The sequence below is a fragment of the Dermacentor albipictus genome, chromosome 10, assembly GCF_038994185.2.
Source record: "Dermacentor albipictus isolate Rhodes 1998 colony chromosome 10, USDA_Dalb.pri_finalv2, whole genome shotgun sequence".
In the NCBI taxonomy this organism is placed as follows: domain Eukaryota; kingdom Metazoa; phylum Arthropoda; class Arachnida; order Ixodida; family Ixodidae; genus Dermacentor; species Dermacentor albipictus.
In genome coordinates, this window is record NC_091830.1 from 89,577,164 (window position 1) to 89,601,544 (window position 24,381).

Here is a 24,381-nt window from a genome sequence, read left to right on the forward strand (position 1 = left end):
TTGTCTATTCTGCGCTGGCTCTACTTAAGCTGGCTGCACACTTCCTGGTTATATGGCTGCTTCGGGGCTGTGGTACAATCTGCATTTCTAGCTGTTCTTGGGGATGGTTCATCACTGTTGCTGTGGTCATGTGGCTGCTCCGGTGCTCCAGCGTGCGGTGTGATGCTGACATTTCTTTGGGCAACATTCAGTACCTGCCACGCTGCTGAAATAAAATTGTCGTGTAACTCCCCTTAAGAGCTTCACTGTAAAAGAGAAACAAATACACACTAGCGCAAGCAAGAGCAAACTGGGGCATCGATGTCACATGTGGCGTGGCCATTCTTGATGTGTCAAACACGTTCAAGTTTCTCACTTATCAGCATAGAAGTATGCTGAGGTATTTTCTTAAAAGAAATCCGCAAGCACATGGAGCAAGAGCATATTTCCCGCAGTGACAAGTCCTAAAGCATGTGGCTTTGAGCGGCAGATGACTTGCAGGAGACGGTCTTCTTGCTCATGTGGTTGATGTCAAAAGCGCATGGCACATGGGACGTGCAAGAGAGCTGGATGGTTCTGTAGCGTGTGCAGTCAGAGTGGAATTCAGGCTTTGCACTAGTATGTACGTCTGACACAGTGCACATTGTTCTGCCAGCTGCACGGACAAACAGTGTGAGAATTCTGCTATCGGGGAACCAGCACCTCATAAACATTTTACAACTATACGTGCCTGTGCAGTGTACTGCTCCTGCAGACTGCCTGGTTGGAAGCCTCCGAAAAATTTGAGCCATGACTCGCATGTTCTTTCTAACAGTTCAACGCACTGTACATACAGACATATGGTCAGCCGTGCTGCGGCCCTCGAATATAAAGGCAGTGGTGGAAAAGTGTGATAGAAACTGGTAAAAGATTGGCGACAGAAAAACAAGAAGTGTGTGACAACTAGCAAGCAAGCTTAATTATAATATCAATGAACACTAATGCCAATTTCTAGTAGCCAGTTTCTCGACATGGGATGGAAGGTTAACTAAGGAAAGATGCAACAATTGCGACAAATGTAGAAAATAAGCTCGGTGATGGTGGCCACTGCCCTTTGAAAGATAGCGAGTTTAGTGTTTGTCGATCCGTCTGCGCTGATAGCACAGGTAGATACCATTTGCACCAGTTTATGTCATTCAACTGTTGCTTGCAAGGAATTTGCGTTGTCTTGACACGGAGTATCCACTTTGTATTGACAGGTGCCTGCCTTCTGGGCAGAGTATGAGGTGCTTCTATGGCTGAACCATAGGCGAAGTTTCCATACTTCACAATTTTCTGTGGCAGTAAAGAGAAAGCTACTGAGGCAAAGCGTGCACAAGTGGGGGCGCTTCTGGAATAAGCTTCACATCTTCATTCCTGTTAGTTTAAGCTTGGGAGAAGAAAATATGAATATTTTATCAGCATCTGAAGAAATGTGGAACTGTCACATGTGGAAGCTACGCTGATTCAGTATGTGTTCTAAGAAGCCAAAAGCATTGATGAACACTGCCAAACTATTAGTTAGGCAGGGTAACAGGTGTGCTGAAGCCCTGCCCCTGTAGCTATCCATTCATTGCCGTAGAAAGCTGTCGGTGAGTATTGCACTTCCAATTGTGAAATGGTTCGCTGTTGTCCTACTAGGTTTCAAGCCATAGTTTTTGTTGCTGTTGTTTCACGTTTCTTTGGAGTGGAAACTTAAACTTGAGGGTCCTTTCTTGCAGTGCTTCGCTTGCTCTTATCAGCAATTTACAGTGCATGTTTTAGTAATCATCAGAGATCACTAAATAGACAACTCATTCAAGTCCGTTGGACATCTTAATTGTCGTTCCAATGTGATAGAGCTGGTAAAGAAGAGCCTCATGGAGACAGCACCCAACTCGAGAATGATGCAGGCTACTTTGCTGTCCAAAGAAGATGGTGGCTGAAAAGCTGCTGTAGTAACCACTGTGTCCTACAATAATTACTAGAGAGAACTCTGGTGCTGCTATTGGTCAGCCACCATGGCTTCTGATTTTTAGTGTACATAGATATATCTGATGCTTGTGCTTGTGGCTTCAGACGTACTTGTTACTTTGTTTATTGCACTTTATCCACTTACATTGGGCTAAATTACAAATCAAGCTATACATTTCTAAATACAGGAGGCAGTACTGGGCGTGTGCAGTGATTATGAATTATTGCATGTATGGTGGTGTTGAAAGGGATCAGTGTGTAAAGTCGGGCCATTTGAAACAAGATTGATGAAGTTTAGGCAATTCATAATAGTACTAACTGTTATTCTTGTGCTGGGAGAACTGTTGCGTTTGCGTCTCCTGTAGACAGTAATGCCACATTTCCCTCCAGTAATTTTTATTGGAAACTGCCGGTAATGTTGGAGCATCCTGCCTAGAAGCTCAGTAGAAACGTCACCTATGTGCAAGAAAGCCTAGTGTCGCTTTCATTTGCATTTATAGCAAGCCATGTTGTATTGCTATTAGGTGCTTTTGTATATAGCAATACTATTAACATTCTTTTTTATTTTCTTTTAGCTCATTTGGTGATGTGCTCTGGTGTGAAACCTCAGGAGATGGGTTCCAAGAGTATTCCAGTACAATAGAACCTTGTTGATGCTATCCCGTCTCGTACGATATCCCGGTGTCAACATTCACAAACGAGAACACAAGAAATGAGCCAAAACAGTTACACTTGCATTTTTACCTGTTAATACGAGGGCGAATGAGTAAGTCCTTGCCCCTATTATTATTTGCGAAAATAAGGTACAGACAGGTAATTACAAATGTATATACTGTTCTACGTACCTTACATTATTTTTCCACATAGTCCCCACACCGGTTCAGACATTTGTCCCATCGCAGCAGTAAATTTGAGATGCCCCTCTGCCATGTTGTCGTTAGTGAACAGCACACGCGGCCTCCCCGAATGCTCATTGTCATGCGAGTCTCCACAACTTTAGCCTTCATTGTCATGCAAGTCTTGACGACGGCCACCTTCGTACCTCTCAAAGGGAGACACCTTTCCCCATACGTCGGCTGCGTTTCCTTGTGGATCTTGATGGCCGTCTGTCTCTTGCTCCATAGAAAGTGAACCACACTTTGTTGCTCGTGCACCGTGGACGTGTGAAGCACAACCGCTGTCTTCAACTGACAACGGCACCGTGCCGTGGAGCTACCGGCAGAAAAGTCCGGGCCGATCCAAGGAAGGTCCACCGCTCGGAATGGATATGTCGACATCACATTTGCAGCCGTAAATTCCTAAAAAAAATAAGGGCAATGACTTTCTTATTCGCCCTCGCACATTTGAGGAAAACGCGATTTTTCAGCGTCAGCATCAACTGCGATCTGTGACTGCGCCATTGTGAAACTGATCGTAGGATGCATTTCCCGGCTGCTAGATCCTGTGTGAAGAAGAGTCACGAGGCACACAGGATTGAGAGCAGTAGGCGCTCACCATGGCAGTTTCCCCGCAGCACTCGCCTGCTCGTGTCATTCAGAAATGCTGGAGTGTACTCAGCTTCCTATTCTAATACCAGCAAGCCCCCTCACAGCTCGTTGCACGTTGCATTCCCAGCTATAGCTATCAACCCTGTTCCGATAAGCATCGTCATTATCAATTTCTCAGCATGTGTGGTGTAGGGCCATTGGAAGCGCACTGCGCACTTTCAATGTACAAAACTCAGACGTGCCACTGTTCCCAGGTGCAGGCTTGTGAAGTGAGCTTAATGTTTTGCTCTGACATATTGTGTTCAGGCGTTTCCTACCAGCTCGATTTCGTTTCGAGTTCCTGCGGCTGTCTCAAAATGCTATGCAATAGTAAAGCGACAACACGCGTCTCTAGCCACTAGGGCCCTACCTGGTTAATTTGCGTGGCCGCTTCATGCTGAATGCTTTGGATTACGTAGATGTCAACTGGAGTTGAGTCTGCCGAATATTTTAGAGCTGTCGGATTGTAGGTTGGTACATCCTTGTGTTTTGGGCAAAAAGTATGAACATGGTTCTACTATACCTGGTTAACTTCGCCGCAAAGCCGTCTTAGTAGCCATCATGGTAGACTGTCTACAGTCTTGTAAAAATTTAGAATGCTGACACGGTCCTGCACATGGCACCGGTGGTGTTTTCTTGCAACCTGCACTGCAGAACTGCTTTGACTGGCATAAAGACACGAAATGCTACTTGCTTTTGTTATGTTTATCACATGACCACTTGGGGGTGCTAGTTGTTTTATGGCACTAAAGTCCTAATCTTACTGCTCTTTTGCAAAACCCACCAGGCGGCGGAAGAGAAGCTGGCTGCATTTCAGCACGTGACCGGGAGACTGCAGCCGTGCGCAATGGCAGTTGACGCGGTAGAGGCTCCAAGGTCTGCCATGCCTACTTTTTAATGCTTCGTGCTGACTTGGTTGTCCATTTCCGTAGTTGTTGTTGCGCTAATTTATTTACACGTGCTGTGACCCTGTGAAAATGTCGATCTGAGCATGCGTGAGAATTACTTTTGAGCAGATAGCTCTCTACATTGGTTGCCCTATAAAGTAGACATTGGTTTTAGAGGACACATTTGATGTTCAGCTAGGTAGATTAGAAGGTTGCATAATTTTTTAAGTATTCAAATTTTATGTACAAATGTTAGAGAAAAATGGCCTTCTAATATTGAATACTGAATTTTTTCTCTTTTCTATACAAAGTGAAACAACTTGCAGTGTATGTGCAGTTGATTGTGCACCAGCATTTCACTTCGTATGACCTCACCTCAGTATTGTTTGTTTTCTTTGTCTGCCCTGCCTGAAGTCGCCCAACATTATGCGATATATAAACAAATAAATTATTAGAAATAAATAAATAAATAAACATCCACTTAGCCAAAATGCAGGGAGTATAGTACTGTCATGGTCATATTCATGTACAAGATGTGAAATACCCTAGCACTCCACTTAATTTTGTATAGGACTGCATCAATGAAGCTTTTTGAGAAACCTATAATTAAATAGAATACCAGTACATTTTGTTTCAGATCTTGAGAAAAGATATTTAAAAAGTAGTGGTATAGTTGTTATAGTTCTGCTAAATGAGCATTGCCTAATTGCTACCCAGCCTTTGTTCTGCAGTTGTTTTGTTGTTTGTGCTTTGTGTTGTTTTTAAGTGTGGGAAACTTTTTTTTTGGAGGGATTGATGTCTTTCACTGTAAAAGCAGCGAGGTAAAAAGATCTGAAAGAAGATTGACTAGCTCTCGCACGCAGGCACGCAGCAGTGGCAGACATGATACAATTATTATTCACCCTAATGACAGAAAACGACAGCACTGCACAGGATAGCTGCCCAACCAGGAATATTAATAGCAAATAATGATCAGAACGTACAAATTAATGAAGTAATTCATCAGCAATTAATTAAATGACAGTTAGCTGACTGAACATCCATTTTAGTACAGTAGACTTGTGTTTGCACGTTGTAAAGCAAGCAGACGACACTTGCTGTGTGCTGGAAGAGCTTGAGCTTAGTGATAAATTGTCATTGTGTATTCTCATTCCATTACGTTTCTATGGAAACAAATTAATCTATACTCCAACTATTATGAACAACATTTGTTCACCGTAAAGTTTGAAAAAGACCCGTCGTGGTTGTGCTTATTACCTATGGTGATGGGCTGCTAAGCATGAGATCATGGGATCAAATCCCGGCCACAGCGGCTGCACTTCGATGGGGCGAAATGTGAAAACACCCGCGTGCTTAAGATTTATGTGCACGTTAAAGAACCCCAGGTTGTCTGAATTTCCGGAGCCCCCCAGTACTGCGAGCCTCATGATTAGGTTTTGGTTTCGACATTTTTGTTTAAAAGTTGGTAAAAGTGTCGACGCTGTGTTGGTAGCCAATTGGATAGAACACCCGAGTGACGTCACCCGCACCTGCTACGTAGACTGACGGAACGGCTGAAAACCCGAGAGCCCTGCCGCTGTGAACGGTAGTGATGCACATTTTTTAAAACCCTATAATAAATTACGTGCATTACATGGAGCACCTCAATGCATTGCTCAGTGATGAGAAGGGTCTACCCTAACGACTCAGTACATTTGTGCAAAATCATCAAAATGGTTTTGGGGTCTGCTCAAGTAATGGGGTTAACCTCCAGAGCGTGTGCAGCACCATGCTTTTGCACTAAATTTGGAAGCATAAACATTTTTGTTAATATTTCCTGATATTCTATTAAAAATTTGGCTTCTTTCCTTCATTCGATTCCAAATCTACTATTTGATATACTCATACACCTCTAGTATAAGCAGTGCTGCAATCAAGTTTATTCAGACTTAATCCCAAGTGAACACACAGTTGCAGCATCGATAAATACAGGAGTGCTCGAAAACTACACACGTTGCCCAATTTCATGTTTGGGTCAAGTGTGAGTGCAAATCATTGTAGTTTAACTCGAAAAGTCTGGCTCCTCGAGCGACAGAGGGTGCTCTACGTGGCATCCTGTCACTTATGTCCATTGTGGCAGGGGTGAAATTTGCTTCATTTTTGCTTCAGTTTCATTATTGATTGTGTACAGCTGGCAGTGTCAAGTATTAAAACAATGCTTGCGTCTTTGTAGAAGTAGTAACTGTTTGATTGGAGGTGTGGATAAAATAGGACAATATCCGATTCATTATTTGAAAATGTAAAATATTTGTACCCCCCCCCCCCCCCCTACAAGTGATTAAAAAACTAGACTGCATGGAACTCCATGAACTCGCAAACTGGGGTCGTGCACTGGGGTCGTGCGGGGACCATGGGACCTACGTGCCCGAACCCCTTGGTCAGATAAAGTTGTTTCTCTCTCTCTGCTGAGAAAGCTGCCTTTTTAAATGCATGTTGTACAAGTATTTGGGAGCTGCATACTGAATTGTGACAAATCTGTTTTCTGTAATGCTTAGCGGCGCCGTTCGGGACTTGGGGCACCCCGTCACCAGCCTTGCAACCAACCAGGAAGAGCAACTGCAGCAAAACACAGTATGTTGTGTTCCATCCTGTGTACCAGTTAAACAGTGAAAAAAAGGTTATTGTGGCGCTCACGTAAGAGGCTAGTTCGAGCAGCCGGCCAAAGTTTCTATCCTACTGATGTAGTAGCCATATTGTCACTCTCTCTCCCAAAAAATGATGTTAATGAAACAAAGAAGCAGAGAGAGTGTGTTGCTACAACTTTGCTTTTAAAGTGAAGCTTTCTTTGCTTACGATCCCATAGTTTCTCCAGGTTCGGCTGGTCATTTCTCGGGTTCTCACTCAACAGATTGCTCGTCACACTTAAAAAAAAAAAAAATGTGCAACCGGCAGTGGGAATTGAACCTTGACCCCCGCGTGCAGCAGCCCAATGCTCTAACCAGTAGGCATAATTGCATGCATACTTCTCTCGTGCCAAGACCAAGTAGCTCTTTCGGGTGGTCACTGCGTGTTGATTATGATGATGATTTCAATGCTGTGGCACATGCCTGCAACATGGAATTGCCAAAGATGGGGGTGGTACAAATTGTGCCAACAGCAATTAGCTTTTCGAGATGATCCCTGTGCATTTACGATTATGGTTTCTATAATAAAGCATATACAGTCAAACCTCCATATATCGAACACGGATATATAGAATTATTGCGTATATCGAACACTTTCTATATCACGTGGAAAATCGCATGCATTTTTAATTTGTTATTTCGAACGGGGCCGGATGTAAAATGGATATATCGAACTCCGCCGCCCCAGACCAAGTGCGCTCTGTTGACAGGAGGCGAGCTTTCCCGCAACACTCTCGAAGATAGCGGCGGCATGATGGGCGTTCCAGACTGCTGCGTACGACAGCTCCCACATCGGTTGCGCCGAGGGCGCCATTTGAACGTAGCGGCGTACACACGCGGCGGCTTGGAGCCAGCCACGGCCGGTAACGGCCGTGAGCCAGCCCGGCCGCCTCAATCACGCGCGCTCGCGCCCCCGCTGTGCGCGCGTGATCGAGGCGGCTGTGGAGCCAGTTGGAGCGCTTTGTCGGTGCTGAGCCACACATCATGTGCATTGAGGACTTCGTTGGCGGTGACGACAGCACCGGAACAGTGGCGTAGTGAACAGACGTGAGATCGCGGCAGAAGTGACTGCTGAGCGGCCAAACGAAGACGCTGCCGAGGCTGATCCAGCAAGCGCTGATGTTGCCCTGCTCCCAACTGCAACTGAGCCTGTAGCTGCTTTGGCCGTTGTACGCCGCTACTGCGGCGCAATAGAAGGCACTGGACCGTCTCTTGTGCACCGTTTGGACTATGTTGAGGACGCCGTGGTCAAGCACGCGGTTGCCAATATGAAGCAGGCTACGCTGCTTCAGTACTTTCAGCGAACTAAATAAATACTTTGTTTGAAGCTTCATGTGAGTATCTATTGCGCCACGATTGGTTCATTGATTGATTTGTGCTAGTTTTTGACGCGTTTTCTACGTGATTTTATATATCGAATTCTGGCTATATCGAACTATTTTGCGATCACCGCGCTGTTCGATATATCGAGGTTCGATTGTACACAGCATATAAGCACAGCATGATAGCCTACCTGCCATGGTGGCGTAGTGGCTATGGCTTCGCGCTGCTAAGTCCGAGAGTGCGGGGTCAAATCCTGGCCGTGGCGACTGCATTTTAATGGAGGCTGAGGACAAAAATGCCCCCTGTTCCATACGCTGAGTGCACATGGGAAGCACTCCAAGTCGTCAAAATTAATCTGGAGTCTCGGAGCCACTACGGCATGCTTCATAGTCGTATTGTGGTTTTAGCTCGTAAAACTCCACAATTTAACTTTTAATGATAAATCACTCTGGAAGCGCATTCACTTGGTAATTGTGATAATTTTCATACTATGGCACTTACCCACAACGGGAGATTGGCTCATAAGTGGGTGGCACACATAATGCCACCAGCTAACTCTTTGAGATGATCACTTCATGGTGGTGATGATCCCTTTCTTTTTTTTTTTGCCAGAGACGCAGGAATGCAACAGGCAAATTTATAGCATTTGAAGAAATGTTTCAGGAAAGCTTCATTTCACATAGATTTCAACAAGTGCGTTGCAGCTGCATAATTTTTTTTTATTTCGAGTGCGTGGTGTGCGCTGGCTTCAGATATGGTTGTGAAAAGACCTGATGTCATTGCCATATCAACACCATAGATGGCATGGACAACGGCAGGTATTCATGAGTGGGATGCCTAACCAAGCCTGCGAGACGGACAGTGACAGTTGTGAGGACTAGATGGGCGCCAGATGCATGGTGTGCATGCATGAACAAATAACTGCGTCAGGAAATCAGTACGATTTATTCTTTTGGTACAAAAGTAGTACCTGGATTACGTATGCTTGGAAAACTTCAATCGAAATGGAACCTGTCCTTGCATAAGGGCTACACCTCATGCTTGTTGGGGGGCTAGTTGGTGCATGTTTCCAGAAGAGGGTTATAGCGCCGAAAAAACACAACACAGAGCAAGCGAGACGGGACAGGCGCATGTCCCGTCTCGCTTGCTCTGTGTTGTGTTTTTTCGGCGCTACAACCCTCTTCTGGAAGCTACACCTCATCAAGAGCTTGAAAACATAAAGTGTGCCCTTACACGAATGCACATGGTGTACTTCTTTGATTTAAACAGCTTTCTTTACAATGTGATTATTTTGTGATTTCATTGCTGCGTGGGTCATCAGTGGATCATAGCTTTCATTGTGCTCTGCGTAGTGGCGAAAACATATTTTTCTGGTGCACTGTGGAAGGGATATCTTTGTGAAAAATGCCTTGCAGGCGAGGTATTTTTGTTAGATATTGCTGCAGTGGCCTTGTCTCTATGGGGTTTAAGAAAGGTGTGCCACTCACTTGTTGGTTACTGTCGTATCGCTGGCAAAGGCGACGTTCATGCCGTTGAACGAGAGATTGCATAACAAAAGGATGTCAGGAAAAACAGAGTATTGCGCTGGAACTGATTTCAATATACACACAGTCCATATACATAGGGCTCAATGACGTCACTTTGAACAGTTTTATTAACACTAGGTGTTCCCTGTAACATCCTTTTAAAACTGAAACCCTTCGTGCAGAGATCCGTGACACCACATCAGCTCTCTCTCTCTCTCGAGAGAGAGAGAGAGAGAGAGGGAGAGAAGACACTAAATTGAAGATTGAACTCATGTATATAATAGATAAATGACTACACTATATAATACATCAATTTGAGTTATCCAGTGAGTAGAAATAAAGTACATGCAGAAAAAGCGACAAAACAGCCCGCTGATTCATTTGGCAATATTTTCCTTATTCTAACACGCCTCCAAACAAAACGCGCCCTCGCTTTCTATGTGTCCGAAGCAGCAGATTGATGTACAGATGACAATAAAGCTCCTAAACAAGCCAGAAATCTAACAGGCACTCAATTTTTAGCAAGAAAAATGGGCAAGGGTCTAATACGTGTTGCACATTGGCGGCCGATTTCCTGAAGCCTTCTTTGCCACACAGTAGTTAAAGTCAGCTTTAGCGCAATATATTTGTGTTATGTGATAAAGCCTAAAAACGCTGCAAAGACACTTTTGGTTTCATGTGTGATTGCAATGGTTATTTCTTGAAAATCGACCTAGAGCAAGGTGAAAATAGATGTTTTCGACGGGAGACTGTGCATCTTCAGCATTGTCGCTGTCGCTTAAGCTCTGCCGGAACAGATGCTAACACTCAAGTCCTGAAATTGTCAGCTTCGCTGCAGTATGGATGTGTTATGCAGTGAAGCATATTAAGTATGAACAGCTGTCACTGTCATGGGACGTAGTACGCATTCCTTAATTATAAAGGTGCGCATTCTCCGCATACGGTTACAATGCCTGCAACCAGACTCCCAATAATTAGGGGTGTGCAAATACTCGAATATTCAAATACAAATCGAATATTGAATGTTATCGATGTTTCTACCCGTTGTCTGTTATCCTGCAAGCTTGCGCAAGCTGATTGCATGTGCGACGCGAATTGTGTAGAATTTTTTGGAAGCACGCAGGCACAAGCAATTACTCTGGAATCTTCGATGACCCGTGTATAAAAGCCGACGTGCTTGACCGACAGATCAGATTTTCCACGATCGTCAACTGTGTTCGCTGCTATCATTGTCCTTTGAGTGTAGCCTGCTTTTGAGGGCACAGGTTCGCCCAATAACACGTTAGTTTAGCAAACCACAGTTTCGTTACCTTCTTCACCGTCACTACTACGCGACAATATTGCCATGTGTACTTGTTTATCATTTTTCCAGGAACCACATCACCTGCTAGCAACTTATTGTTATCGCTTAATGCAAGGTGCGCTTGCATCACTTGGAACTTAGTCGAATCTCGTCGTTGATTCTATCTGTTTTCTTTGCTTTCACCAAACCTGTGTAATTAAGACTGCATGCGCAACGCGAATAGTGTTTTTTTTTTCTGGAATTTATGCAAGCACCAGTGATTATGCTGGAACATTTGACATGCCATGTACAAAAGCTGATGCCCTTGACCTACAAACTAGGGGGAGGGAGCGCAGGTGTTGTATAAATATATCTTCGTACATTATTTTGTACCTTTTGTTTTGCTGTAGTGCTTAGATCTTATAATCAGTTTGCTTTCATTTCCTACTCTCTATTTTTGTGGTAGTGAACCATTTGCTTTGTGTCTGTACTCTCTCCCTATTTACATGACACCCTCCCAGGCAGGCCTTTAACAGTATTTAGAATAAAAATTGAAAAAGAAAATCGCTGCGTTCAGACACAGGGCTCTGTGTGTTCTCTATAATTTATTCATAATCCCATTGATTCTTTGTACATTTCCACCCTCGTAATCTTAGTGCTGTTGCATATTTTAATTGATTTTTTTCCATTGTGATTTTGCAGACACATGAGTTGCAGAATGCAGATGGAGCGCACCCTGGAAGCTGCTCTTTTTCTTTCCTGTGTGATTATTACAATTATTAGTGGTTGGTGTAGGTTGGTTAGCTTAAGTTTAAGTAATGGAACAGACAGCTGGGCTAATTGGTCTTGATTTATCTTTGAATCTCACAGTGCTGTCCGTGTGTGCTTCTCTGTCGTCTGTGTGGTTTCTTGTGCTGTACAAGTCAGTTCAAAGATCAGTTCAGTTTAAATATCTTGTTAGAGGGATGTTGTTTTACTGAAGTTTAACTATCGCAAAGTAAAATTCCCTCCTTGCCACTTTTCTTTTTTTCCCCTACATAGCTGGTGCAGAATGTTTGCAGTGCATCCGTAGCAGCAGCCATCATGAATGCAAACCCGTTAACTGGCGCTAGACCAAGGAGCCTTGAAACTCAACCCGTGGCATTACTGGCATTGTCGCCGTCTGCTGAAGTGGTCAGTAGCGTTAGATCAGCTGACGTGTCGGTGAGTGTTGTATATTTGAAACTTCGATAATCTACTCTTCAGACTACAGTCGAATTTTGATATAACAAACTTCAATGTAACGAAATTCTCTATATAATGAAGTATTTACCTTTTTATGACCTCTTGTCCATAGAACACCACGTATCGAGAACCCCAGTATAATGAACTATGTTTGTATATGATTTCAACATAACGAAATTTTACTGCCGCCACGAAGGAATGCTGAGACGATACTGTATTTACTTGAATCTAATGCGCGCTTTTTTGCAAATGGATGCGTATTACTATCGAGGGCATTTTTTTTTTCTTTCTTTTATCACGGAAAACGGGTGCACGTTACACTCGACGGCACATTACAATTGAGTAAATATGGTCAGTGGAAACTTCCGCGAATGCAGATCTTCAAATGACTGAATTACAAGCGGCTGTTTGCAAACGCACCTCTTAGATCGCACGCCACCAAACCAGAGTGACTGCCGAAGCAGAGCCGCATCATGTTCCATATAAACTCCAAGTGCTATAAGATCTTATTGCGCCGTGTGTAATGTACGCTTTAGGTGAAAGGGGAAGTATGAGGAAAAGAAGGCGGCTTTACGAGTGCTGCATTCTCGTGCGAGCAAAGAGAAAGAGGAGCAGGAGAGTGCGCTCGCAGTAGTGCAATCAAGCATACGTGAGGGGGCATTCATGCGCGTCTTTGTCAAGGCTGCAAGCGAGGCTGGGCACATACGCCGCCTCGCACCCTGCTTTGGAGTTAATCTGCCACTTGTGCAAAGAGTGGGCATGCCGAGACGGCGTGGCATCACATGCTTCCCACACGTTTGGTATTGGAGGTTGTGCAATTTCGTGTGTGACTGAAAGGGAGAAGCAGACGAAGCATTTGCTTCACGCTGTCAGTGCTTTTCATGACAGCGTTTTCCCAGTGCAGCCAAAGCTATCAGCCACTGGGGCAGAGTGGATGCGAAAGGATGCGAAAGTGCAGCTGGCTTCGCTTAATTCGTAGCGCCAATGTGAAGATATTGTTGACGTGGCATGAAACCGTATCATTCGTTGCTGGCTCCTTAATACGTCAAAATGAAATGCTTTCTCTTTCAGATTTGCTTTTTTTTTATTGCCTGATAATTCGGAGAATTCTGTGGCTGTTCTCCGTGTAAGAAAAATCTATTGGCAACTTTACTTACTTGCGTTAAAGGTCGAATTTTAATACAACAAAATTTTGATATAACGAAAGAAATTATTGATTTTACCGGCTTTGTTAGGTTTAACTATTTTATTTTCAATTCATGGGTGCCACCACCTTGGGCTGTTCCACAAACAATTTCTCAGTTTTGCACTAAGTGGCAGAAAGGTAAAAACACGAAATGCATCTGTGCAACTGTGGTCATGCATGTGAATGGACCGAAGTACTGTGTGTTTGATCCTTAAAGCTAGAAAATGACAGTGTTGGTATGCCAACGTGGCTGTACTTCAACATTTCTGTAAAACTGTGGGCAGCCATACTTCAGGAGATTCTAAAGAACCACATTACAATTGTAAGTTTTGGGTTGAATTCTCCACTGCAATGGCAATACAGTAGAACCTTGCTGATACAATCCTGTTAGGTACAATTTCCCGGCACCAATGTTTGCGATCAAAAACACAAGAAATAACACAATACCGTTACGCTTCTTTTGAACTGCTTCATATGTTTCCCAATAACACGATCTTTCTACACCAACTTTCAATACATCGCCAAACTGCGATCATATGATATGTTTTCTGGCTGCGGGATACCATGTAAACAAGCGAAGGGACGCACGATTGCGAATACAGTTGAACTTCGCAATAACAAAATCAGCGGGGAACGCGAAAAAATTCACTTTCTTAAGAATTTCGTTGTTCCGAAATGAGACGGCACAGATAGGTAATGCAGAACGAAACTTTACTGTCAAAATTCCGTTAGCCTAAATTGGCAAGGTTTGCTAGACGATATACAACACCATTGTCGACAGTACAAAATGTGCTGTATGCTTCGATCAGCAGTGGCAGCACTGCTGTGGCACAATATTCTCTGTCAATTGCTTTTAGAGATATGATCACTTTTGCTAAATTTTGCGTAACTCTGCACCGGACGCAGAGCAACGGCGCTCCACACATGCAGCTCCATTTCTCCAGCACACACTGTCATCCATAGGCGCCGATGCATCCGGTGCCGAGCACAAAAGTGATTGTGTATTGTATACCCAAAGGCAATCTATCGAGATCACGGCTTCTTTGTGCAAATCTACGTCTGGCACCGAATCCGTACGTGATACCCATCGGTTGGCACCAAAACCAGTTTTCTTAAAGCAAGGGATGCGTATTCCCGGAAGATCACTAAATGTCGGCTCAATGCATGGTACTCCATGCTGTGACCGCCATCTTGGGTGCCATAAGCCATTCTACATCGGTGGGACATGGGTTTCCTTGTTCTTGCTGTATTTTTCTCGCCGAGGCGCTCATTACACACTGCACTAGGTGCGCAAAAACCATCGTCACGTGTCGGTAGCAACACCTGTGCCGCTGAAAATGGGCGATCAACAACCAAGATGGTGGCCATGACGTGTTTCCAGTGCACGCGATGGCTTCCGGTGCTTGGTTGTTTTTGTAGACAAACATGGCGGTGTCCATGCAAGTGTTTTGTAGTGGTATTTTGCGAAATTTTTCTGCAAAGCAAATCGCATTTGGGCACATTTTGGAGCCTGCTAGCCTCACGCAAATAGGTAATTCGGGGGCTTAATTTCTGGCAAATGTTGTTACTGTGGGATTTTAGTGCAGCGGCAGTTCATTGTCACGGGATTTCGTTATCGTCTGTTTCGACTGTAGTAGTTGCCTGCCGCTGCAGCTTCCCCATAATACTCCCCTGCCTACCTTGCGTGAAAATGCTCGCACACACTCCGTTTCCTCTCCCATTACTAGAAAATCTCCTGGGTCGTCTCATGTTGTCAACTGTTCACAATGAGAGTTCGCACGGAGTAATATTGGGATGCATTTTGTTCACAACCACATTTCAATGCTGTGCTTGCCTGTTCCATTTTGGGTGAATGACAACTGTACATCAGGCTTTTACTATTCTCAGTGCTGTACCGTATAGTTTCAACTCATTGGCTTCTCATTTATACTGGCCAACACCTTGCTTTACAAATGGTGCCTGTGTGGAAGCTGTAGAATTGCACATTACGCTAGTATTTGTTCATTTACAAAATTTTGCTTGCCTTTTTTAGCTGGTGAATCCTCCAAAAGCTATGGCTGAAGCCAACGAGGAGGCAGAGGACGCATACTCTACCATGGATGAGGATGAGGAACTACCCTCAAGTGATCGCTGCACAAGGCCCACATCGAACCGGAGTTCTAAAACGGTGAGTAATACGGTCTTGGGAGCTAACAGCACTAAAAATAAGACGAGGACAAGTTGGCACAAGATGGTGCACCGACTATGGACGGAGAGGTTTATTGCATGAATGGTAGCTTTAAACCTTACAAGAGGAAGAGAAGAAAGAAACAAAAAGTGACTCGCTTACTAAAATTCTTTTTAAAATTGATGAATTTGGGCTCGTCCCACTATTTTATGAATGTTTCATCAAGTTATACGAAAAAAGAAATTATTTGTGAAAAGCTTTCTCTCATCATTCTCAAAGCTTTCCGTGGAAGTTTATGGATTTTTAAAGGGTACACAGAAGGGTTCCTGCTTCGAGCAAGTTTATATGCAGGAAGGAATCCTGATGCAAACGTAATCTGCAACAACAACATCGCTGTGCGAGTCACTGAAAAAGTCACGAGGAAATAGTTTGCTGCTGTTTGTGCGTGCTGTCAAATGGTAAATTATCATTAAGTGCATGTGTAGCCCACAAAAGGTGTGTACCCAGGGAAAGCTTTTATAAATAATGCGTGTCAGCAGAAGTGTGACGAATTGCAAAGTTTGCAGTTTGGCAGGTGTGAAGGAGAAAGAGACAGGTAGCAGTGAATCGTGCAGCTTTAAGGCGCAATGAGTGCACTAATCGTAAAGGTAAGCGATTTCTGTATTGCTGAGCCCAGTGGACGTAACGCTGACACACGTGACGCCTCACTGCGACGAAGAGCAAAAGAGCCTCGAAAATTTCCTGAGCATGTCGCTCGCGATAAGTCATCAGGATGCACCCATTTCAAAACTGTGGCTCACGCTTGCACTCCTTGTTCTTGTTGCATTATTTTAGCACTGCTTGCTTGAAACACTTGTACCAACTAGCTCACCTTGCTGCGTTATTGTCGTTACCTCACTGGTTGAGTTCAAGTGAATTAAGGGTTCTCGCGTTCCAGGGCAACAATCTTATTATTAGAAGATTTGGAATTTCAGGTAGCGTGGTGTGGCCAAACGTCAGAGGTACTAATGGGTTCTTATGCCTTCGGTCACGGTTACCCTTCAGGTTTCGTCTCGCGTATTCCAGTACACTGGGGTGCGTGCAGTTGTCATTTCGGTATAGCCCCACGCAGTGCCTCTTCTTGTGGATACTGCTCAAATGTTTCTTCCTAATTATCTCTCATGCATTTCTTCTTCTGATAAAACATGTTTTAGACTGCAGTTCTTAAGCACCCGTTCTTGCGTTGAGTGTCGGTGTGCTTCATAACCGAGCGAATGAGCACAGAGAAGGACGCAAGAGTGAATGCAGAGCACAGTGGGGCATGCAAGGTGGCAACACTGAAGAGGGCGGGAGGAGGAAAGTGGAGGAGGGTGCAGCAGAACCATGAGGTGGAAGGTGGAGGAGAAAAACAGGATGAAAAGAAAAAGGGGGAGTGCCACACAAGACACGCTCCGCAGCAGGGACCCACTGCACATTCGCTACCTGGTCTGCGCCAACTCCGCTAGAGAATGCGCCCCACTAGCCATTTGCAAATGTGTTCTTCCTTTCTGAACAATGAGTGACACAACCGGTAGCTTCATCTGCCACTGCTGCTAACAAGCTGCATGAGCAGAGGCTCGGCACCGCTGCTGAGAGCAACCTGCTGTTCAGGTTCAAAGTCTTTGCTTCAATGTAACGTGAGTTCAAAACGCCTAATTAAGTCCGCTGAAGTTTCTCATTAGGGAGCATCATTATTGTTGGTGAATTTTTTTAGGACGCCAAATTAATGCCCATAAATTTTGCTAGGCATTTTTCTTGACTTCTTGCTGTAAGCATATTCGTTTGTGTACTGTTAGGGCAAGGAAAGTGTGTTTCAGACAAAGTATTGTTTGCAGATATTTTTTTGCTGTACTTGTGAGTTTTCAGTCATTTCCTACTGCTGGAATCTGTAATAAACAAAAACATTATGCTAGGGGCACGGTTCCCGCACAGAAAGTTCGACCCTCAAAGGGTTAAAAAGGCGTCTTGTTGAAAAACCATGTTATGATCAGTGGTGGAGTGTTTTTGCATTGTGCTCCCATCGTAATGTGGCTGGACATCGAAACCGCAAGCTTGTTTGTGCTCATCAGCAGAATGCTATAGCCACTGAGCTATACTGGTGATGCTTTCACATTTTTAGTGACTCGTGCTTCTTAAAGTGACTGGATTTTTTGGATCACAGCATGTGGCAAGACATCGAGGGTGCATTTGCCTTAGTGCCTTCTGGTTCATAGCCCACTTGCAAAGTCACATTTTTGTTTTGGTTTGTGTTTATGCAGAGTGCTAAAAGAGAAAAATTTTCATCCACTCGGCGTGTAAGGGAAACACTATAAGCTAATAAGGAAACACTCCTATAAAGGAACCTCATACAGGCTTCTAGGAACAACATCTTTGCAATCGAAGAAAAAATTTGTGCTGTTCTGGGGATCGAACCCGGGATCAGGACACTGTTTCACTGTCAGACGATGCCATGTTATTTTTGCACCACTTACCGAGCCCAATTAATGCAGACATTTATTTATGGAATAAAATCCGTCCGCCAATGTGACACATGATCCTATTCCCCCCACAATCTACACACGTGTTCTGAATCTACACACTTTGAGGTAAAGGGCGGTAAATACACGGCACATAAGGGAAATGATTTGGTGCCGCGCAAAATTTCGACTTAGCTGGCTTGTAGAGATACGCGAGTTCGAGTTAATGAGGTGTTACTGTGTCTGAGCAAAACAACTTGCCCTGCACCCGTTTCAAGTCGCTTGCTGGTGCACAGTTCGCTTTAAACTGTTTCACGGTCAGACGATGCCATGTTATTTTTGCACCACTTCCAGAACCAAATTAATAGACGTTTATTTACAGAATAAAATCAGTCTGCCAATGTGACACACGATCTTATTCCCCCCACAATCTGCAGGCATGCTCTGAGTGGTAGGCAGCCTCTTTAGCATAAACTTTTGGATGCACTGGTGCTCAAGCATGCTCTCCTTTCTTTCAGAAGCGCGGACGTGCAAGAAAGGCAGCCAAACGAGCTGTCAACACGGTGAGCATGATACTTCCCATTATGCAATGAGTTCCATTAAGTTGCATGTATTATAGATTTGTTAGTGTATTATTTGTCTGGTCACATACATTGGCCAGCAGGCACTGAATATGGCAGTCTGCAGAAGTCTGTACAGTAAAAGCTCGTTAATTCGGACTTCTAGGGACCGTAAATTATGTCCGAATTATCGAGCGGACAAAAAAAAAATAAATGCACGACTTTCATCAACAAACCTTTATTGCGCAAAGTAATCGAGAATGCTCGTTTGCTTTCGAGCAGAAACCCGCGCGGATACTATTTTACGAAGTCCTTCCAGGTGCTTAGAAGCTCGCATGCTGTCTGGAGTATCCCAACAAAATTCTTCCAGCACAGCGAGGGCCTTCACAGTGCGAGGGGGCCGAGGCTGCTCCTCTTGCGGCTCCTCTTCCTGCTCAGAATCTTCTCCGTGCAGCACGTCCCTGACAATTTCTTCTTCGGTAAGCGAGCCGGCTGTAACAACGCCGTCATCAATGCCGATGTAATCAGCGAGTGTCACCGCATCCGGCAGAACTCCTCCAAAATCCTCGCAGTCATCTCCATTGTCATCTAGCGACACTTCGGCCACTGCATCATCGCCAGGCTCACGCACAACGAAGCCACTGCGTCTAAAACAGTTGGCGACGACGTGCGCGGACGTGTTGTGCCAAACGTAGGCAAGGATGTTGACCGCGCTCAAAAGATTCACGTCGTACTGCTTGCCGACTTCATGGCACAGGAGCATCCGTTCCAGCACGTGCCTGCGTTATTTCGTCTTGACATACTGAATTATGCCTTGGTCCATCGGTTGGAGGGCCGATGTTGTGTTCGGCGGCAAGAAAACAACTTCTATGTTGTCCAGTCCGGTGACACTGTTATGTGCACTACAATTGTCCAGCACCATTAACACTTTGCGGTTCTTTGCGGAAAACTGTCGGTCTAACTTCTGCATCCAGCCACAAAAAATTTCCGACGTCATCCAGGCCTTTTTATTCGCTCGGTATTCCACCGGAAGAGCAGGCATGTTCTTAAAGCACCGTGGATTTTGTGCCTTTCCAACGACGACAAGGGGCAAGCGCTCTGTTCCTGTCGTGTTGGCGGCTAAAAGAATGGTGACGCGTTCCTTGGATCTTTTGCCACCGATGCACGGATCTCCTTTCATGGTCACAGTTTTGTCTGGCAAAGCCTTAAAGAAAAGTGCTGTTTCATCAGCATTAAATATGTCATTTGGATCGTAGGCGGCGATGTGCTCGAGCAGCTGAGCGTTCTTCCAGTTGTTGGCAACGTCTTCGTTGACAGCGCCTCTTTCGCCGCACACAGTCTTAAAAACGAGGCCATGTCGCTCTCTGAAGCGCGCGCACCACCCTTCCGATGCCTTGAATGCATCGATATGCATCATCAGTGCAAACCTCTCGGCTTGCGCCATGATGAGGGGTCCACTCAATGGCAGATTCGCATTACGCGAGTCGACCACCCACCGAAGCAAAGCCTCTTCCAACTCTGGATGAGCTGCTGTTCGCAGACGCTTTCGTGACGCTCGAAACTTCTCGCTTTCGAACGCCTGAAGAATCTGTTCTTCATTTTTCACATACGTGCTCAAGGTACTTCTTTTCACGTCGTACTTCTTCATGGCTTCTTGTCAAGAGAGTCCGTCCTTCAGGGCCCGCAAAATTTCCACCTTGGTAGCCAAGTCCTTCGCCTCGTATTTTGGCCGCTTCGCCGGCGTTGCCATCGGCGGAGAATGCAGTGACACGGGCGCACAACAGAAAAGCAGCAATAAAGTTCAATAACTGAGCTGTGCTAAATCCAGCGGTCCTCGGCAAAACAGCGTGCAAGGATGTAGCGCACCAACAGCAACAAAGCGACAAAATGGCCGCGCGACACATGCAAAAACAAAAAAAAAGCACCCATCCAGCCACAAGTCGAGCCAATTGGATTAGATTGGCCAAGTTTCAGCCACTTGATGTCAGTGACGATGCTGCTTTTGGGCAGCGAGGCGTTGGTTTGGGTATCACTTTTGTGCCGCGTTTGCCGTATTTTAGTTTTTGAGCCCCGGTGGCTGCCCGAAATCGTCCGAATTATCCGAGGTGGGCTGGAATCCGTCCGAATTAACGAGAGTTTCGTCCCATAGACTCCTATATATAATTGTAGGGACCAGGCGCGAAGGCCGAATTATCGAATTTTCCGAATTAACGGAAGTCGAATTAACGAGCTTTCACTGTACAAGGTAGCTTTCGCAGCCTTCTGCTACAGTTGTATGAGAGGCTTTCAATTTAATTGGCCAGTGCAATCGGTACAACTTGTCGGCTGGTGTAGTCAGATCGTTGATCTTCGCGCATTCGTAAACCATTTTTCAATGATGTTACAAGAATTTTACAATTAAGTATATGAACGACAAACTACACGGTAAAATGAGAAATTTTTCACTGATACTTTTTGGCAATGAATTGAAAGTATTTCTCACGAACTGCCAAAAGAATGTGTGAAAAGCAGCATGAGGGTCTTCAGGCTACTTAATTACCTATCACAATGAACTCTATTCTGAAGACCGATTTTGTGTCTCCCAAAGGCGGTTACAGTAAACCCTCATTTAAAAAACTGCTCTTTTTCCAAAATTGCTGAATCCGAAATATTGCTTCATTTGAAGCTTTTCATCTTCTCGATCTACTATGACACTCTTACTGCTGTGCTTTTAACAAAGTACTGCTTATATAACATAGTCAATTTTCCGTCCGGATTACTTCCTTATAACAAAGGTTTACAGTACGGGTTTACGAGGCTGCTGGCTCCAAACATACAGCACAGAGTCCTAACCTTGCACGATGCGATGCAAGGGCATTTGTGAAACATCAGCTAGAGCCATATTTGTGTGCGGCACAAAGTTGACGAATCATGTAAATGGAATATTTGACACACATTTCTGAATGTAGTCCTGCACTTTTCTTTTTTGAATGTCAGGTTTTTTCCCGCAAAACATTTACGATTGCTACAGAAATCATTGGACCAGAGAGGTAAAACTGCCTGTCCTGCTATATTTTGAAATATGATAGGATATTTTGTTCTTGATTGCGATGTTGCCTTTTAACTGTCTAAAAGCGGGCCCGGTGCATTCCATTTTTGCTGCAAACAGCAGATGTAAGCTAGGGAGTGGGCTGAATGTGTGTATCTCTATGCAAAGATTTTGAACAGTTCTCACAAAAAAAAAGAAAAGGAAAATGATTATGCAGTGGCCTATGGAATCAATGTATCTCTTAAGCGACTTGAAGCCAAACAGTTTATTCGCTACTCATCTTCCCTCTACTGCAATCAGCTGTTATAAACATGGAAATGGTGTAATGGGTCGATTTCATTTGTTCCAGAGCACTAAATTGACTTGGCTATTTAAAAAGAACACTACAAACAGCAATCAAGGAATACGAACTAGCCGGTTGTAAATTCTTCGTGAGGCCCACTCTAGAAATGCATGTGTTGTCTGGTCACATCACTGTGCGTCTGATCTATCAAAGCTTGAGGCTGTGCGGAAGAAAGCTGTTAGATTTAATTGTAATTGATATGATTGCAATTTCTTTCATTCTCTGCATGCTGGCCTGTTACTGCTTTAAGCCGTTAAAATAACTCGCAGAACCTCGAAATATTCTCATAAAGCATTAAAAAATTGAATGGTGGCATCATAAAGCAAGCATAGAAACCAGATATTCTTCCTCTGCCCCACACAACTTAAAACAAATGCAACAAATGATTGAAGATTTAAGCTAACATAGTTTGAGTAGGGTTCATAATTGATATGCAGCAGACAAAGGCAACGTTCAAGAGCCTGGAAAGAAAATGAGAATTCTGGATTGGCAGTCAGCCTCTAGAATCTCTGCGAAGATACGTTTATCTAGGCCAATCACAGGGTACCCTGATTATGAGAAGGAAATTCACGGAATAAAATTGGATTCGAAGCCATGTGGCAAGTAGTACGAAGTCATGGCACATACCAAGAGCAATGGATCGAAAAGTGTTAGGCATAAAGTTAAGAGAGCAGTGTCAGGGTCTTTCAATACTTTTCATCTGGTCATGAAACTTCCCCGAGAGTATCATATGGGGACAGAAGGTGGCACCAGAGGTGCTGCCGTAAGTAGAAGGCAAATAATTGCCTGCTACGCATAGCCAGACTGCGCGATCGTGCAAATCTTTCATGAGCAAAGGCACCTGTCCCGCATTTATTTTTGTGTGTTTGTAGAGTGAACATGCAACAGGAAATTTTGGCAGAATAATTCAATGTGCGATGGGTTTATGCTTAAATTATACATGGCACCGTTTTTTTATTGATGTCGCCCCCCCTCGCCCTTAGTAGCCTTCTGTGCACAAACTTTCATTTGGGTGTGTCTATTTGCACTTTGTCTAGTTAGTTACTTGGTTAAGTTAGCTATATTTGGTTAGCTAGTTCAGTGTGTTAGTTATAAGTTGCTAAGTTGTATTTGCTTACTTATAGTTAGGTAGGTTATTGGTGAATAATTTTATTTCAGTTACATAATTAATCAGTTACCTTTGGCAGTTTGATTAGGTAATGAGTTTTGTTAGTGAGCTTACTTATTGAGTTTAGTTGGTGTATTCTTTAGTTATTATTGTGCAATTAGTTAATTGGTTGAGTCATTTTTGTTACTGTTGTTTCTTACGTTACTTAGTATTAACTGAAGCAGCAGGAGCTTGATATGGGCGAGTTGGTGTAACATATTTGAAGAAAAACACTACAGCACGCAGCACTACAAAGATGCAGACTAAAAGAAGGATATGTACGATGGAGTAGCACCTGTCCATCGTACATGTTCTTCTTTTAGTCCGTGTCTTTGTAGTGCTGCTTTTTCTTCAAGCTTATTATGAACTTTTGTTAATGTAGTGGTTGGTTTAATTAATACGTTTGGTTAGTTAGGTATTAGTTCGATAATTCGTTTTGTAATCACCTGTTTGTGTGGTTAGTTTATCAGTTGGTTTACAGTTGATTTGCTTTTAGTGATTACTTGGCAACTAGTAATTTGTAAGTAGTCGGTAATTAGTTTAGTAATAATTTAGAAATTTAGTAACACTTAGTAATAAGTTTAGTCATTTAGTAGTTTGTTTAGTAATTTGTTCAGTAATCAGTTGGTTAGCTTTACTAGCTTGAAACGCCTGTTGTTTTTTGTACAATTGCATAAAAGTGTGCCTTGAGCTTGCTCCATAGTCGGTTTCTAACAATGGAGTCGTCTAACTGTACAAGTTGAATTATGAATTAAGCCGCTGTTGCAAATGCACTTGTACCTGTGAATGAAACAAGGCGTTCTAGTTGTTTTAAAATTGTTCACGTTTAAGTTTCTGAAAGCTGTTCAGAAACAGGATGGCGATTTACACATTGTGTGTCGGCTGTATTCACACACGAGTACGTGCAGTCAACCGCTGCACAGTAGCGAGCGTACGTGCAGAACGACTGTGGTGTCCGTTCAGCGTCTGCTCCAGTTCTACTTGCGCCAGCACCGCGATGCACCCACTGCGGGCACTATATTAAGCTCTCCCATAGCGTAATGCGGAAGTTTCACGACGAGATAGAAAATATTTGAGGACCCTGGTGGTGTGGAA

At 44.0% G+C, this 24,381-nt stretch overlaps 1 protein-coding gene across 4 annotated transcripts in view; it reads left to right on the forward strand.

Moving 5' to 3' along the window:
* LOC135910235 (uncharacterized) overlaps positions 1-24,381 on the forward strand; it is a 104,612-nt gene that overhangs the window by 58,102 nt on the left and 22,129 nt on the right. For all 4 annotated transcript variants that reach the window (XM_065442284.2, XM_065442285.2, XM_065442286.2 and 1 more), the window contains 5 exons: positions 4,264-4,352; positions 6,898-6,973; positions 12,199-12,360; positions 15,600-15,734; positions 18,727-18,771. In XM_065442284.2, the coding sequence (XP_065298356.1) occupies positions 4,264-4,352; positions 6,898-6,973; positions 12,199-12,360; positions 15,600-15,734; positions 18,727-18,771 (507 nt within the window). The remainder of the gene's footprint in view (positions 1-4,263; positions 4,353-6,897; positions 6,974-12,198; positions 12,361-15,599; positions 15,735-18,726; positions 18,772-24,381) is intronic.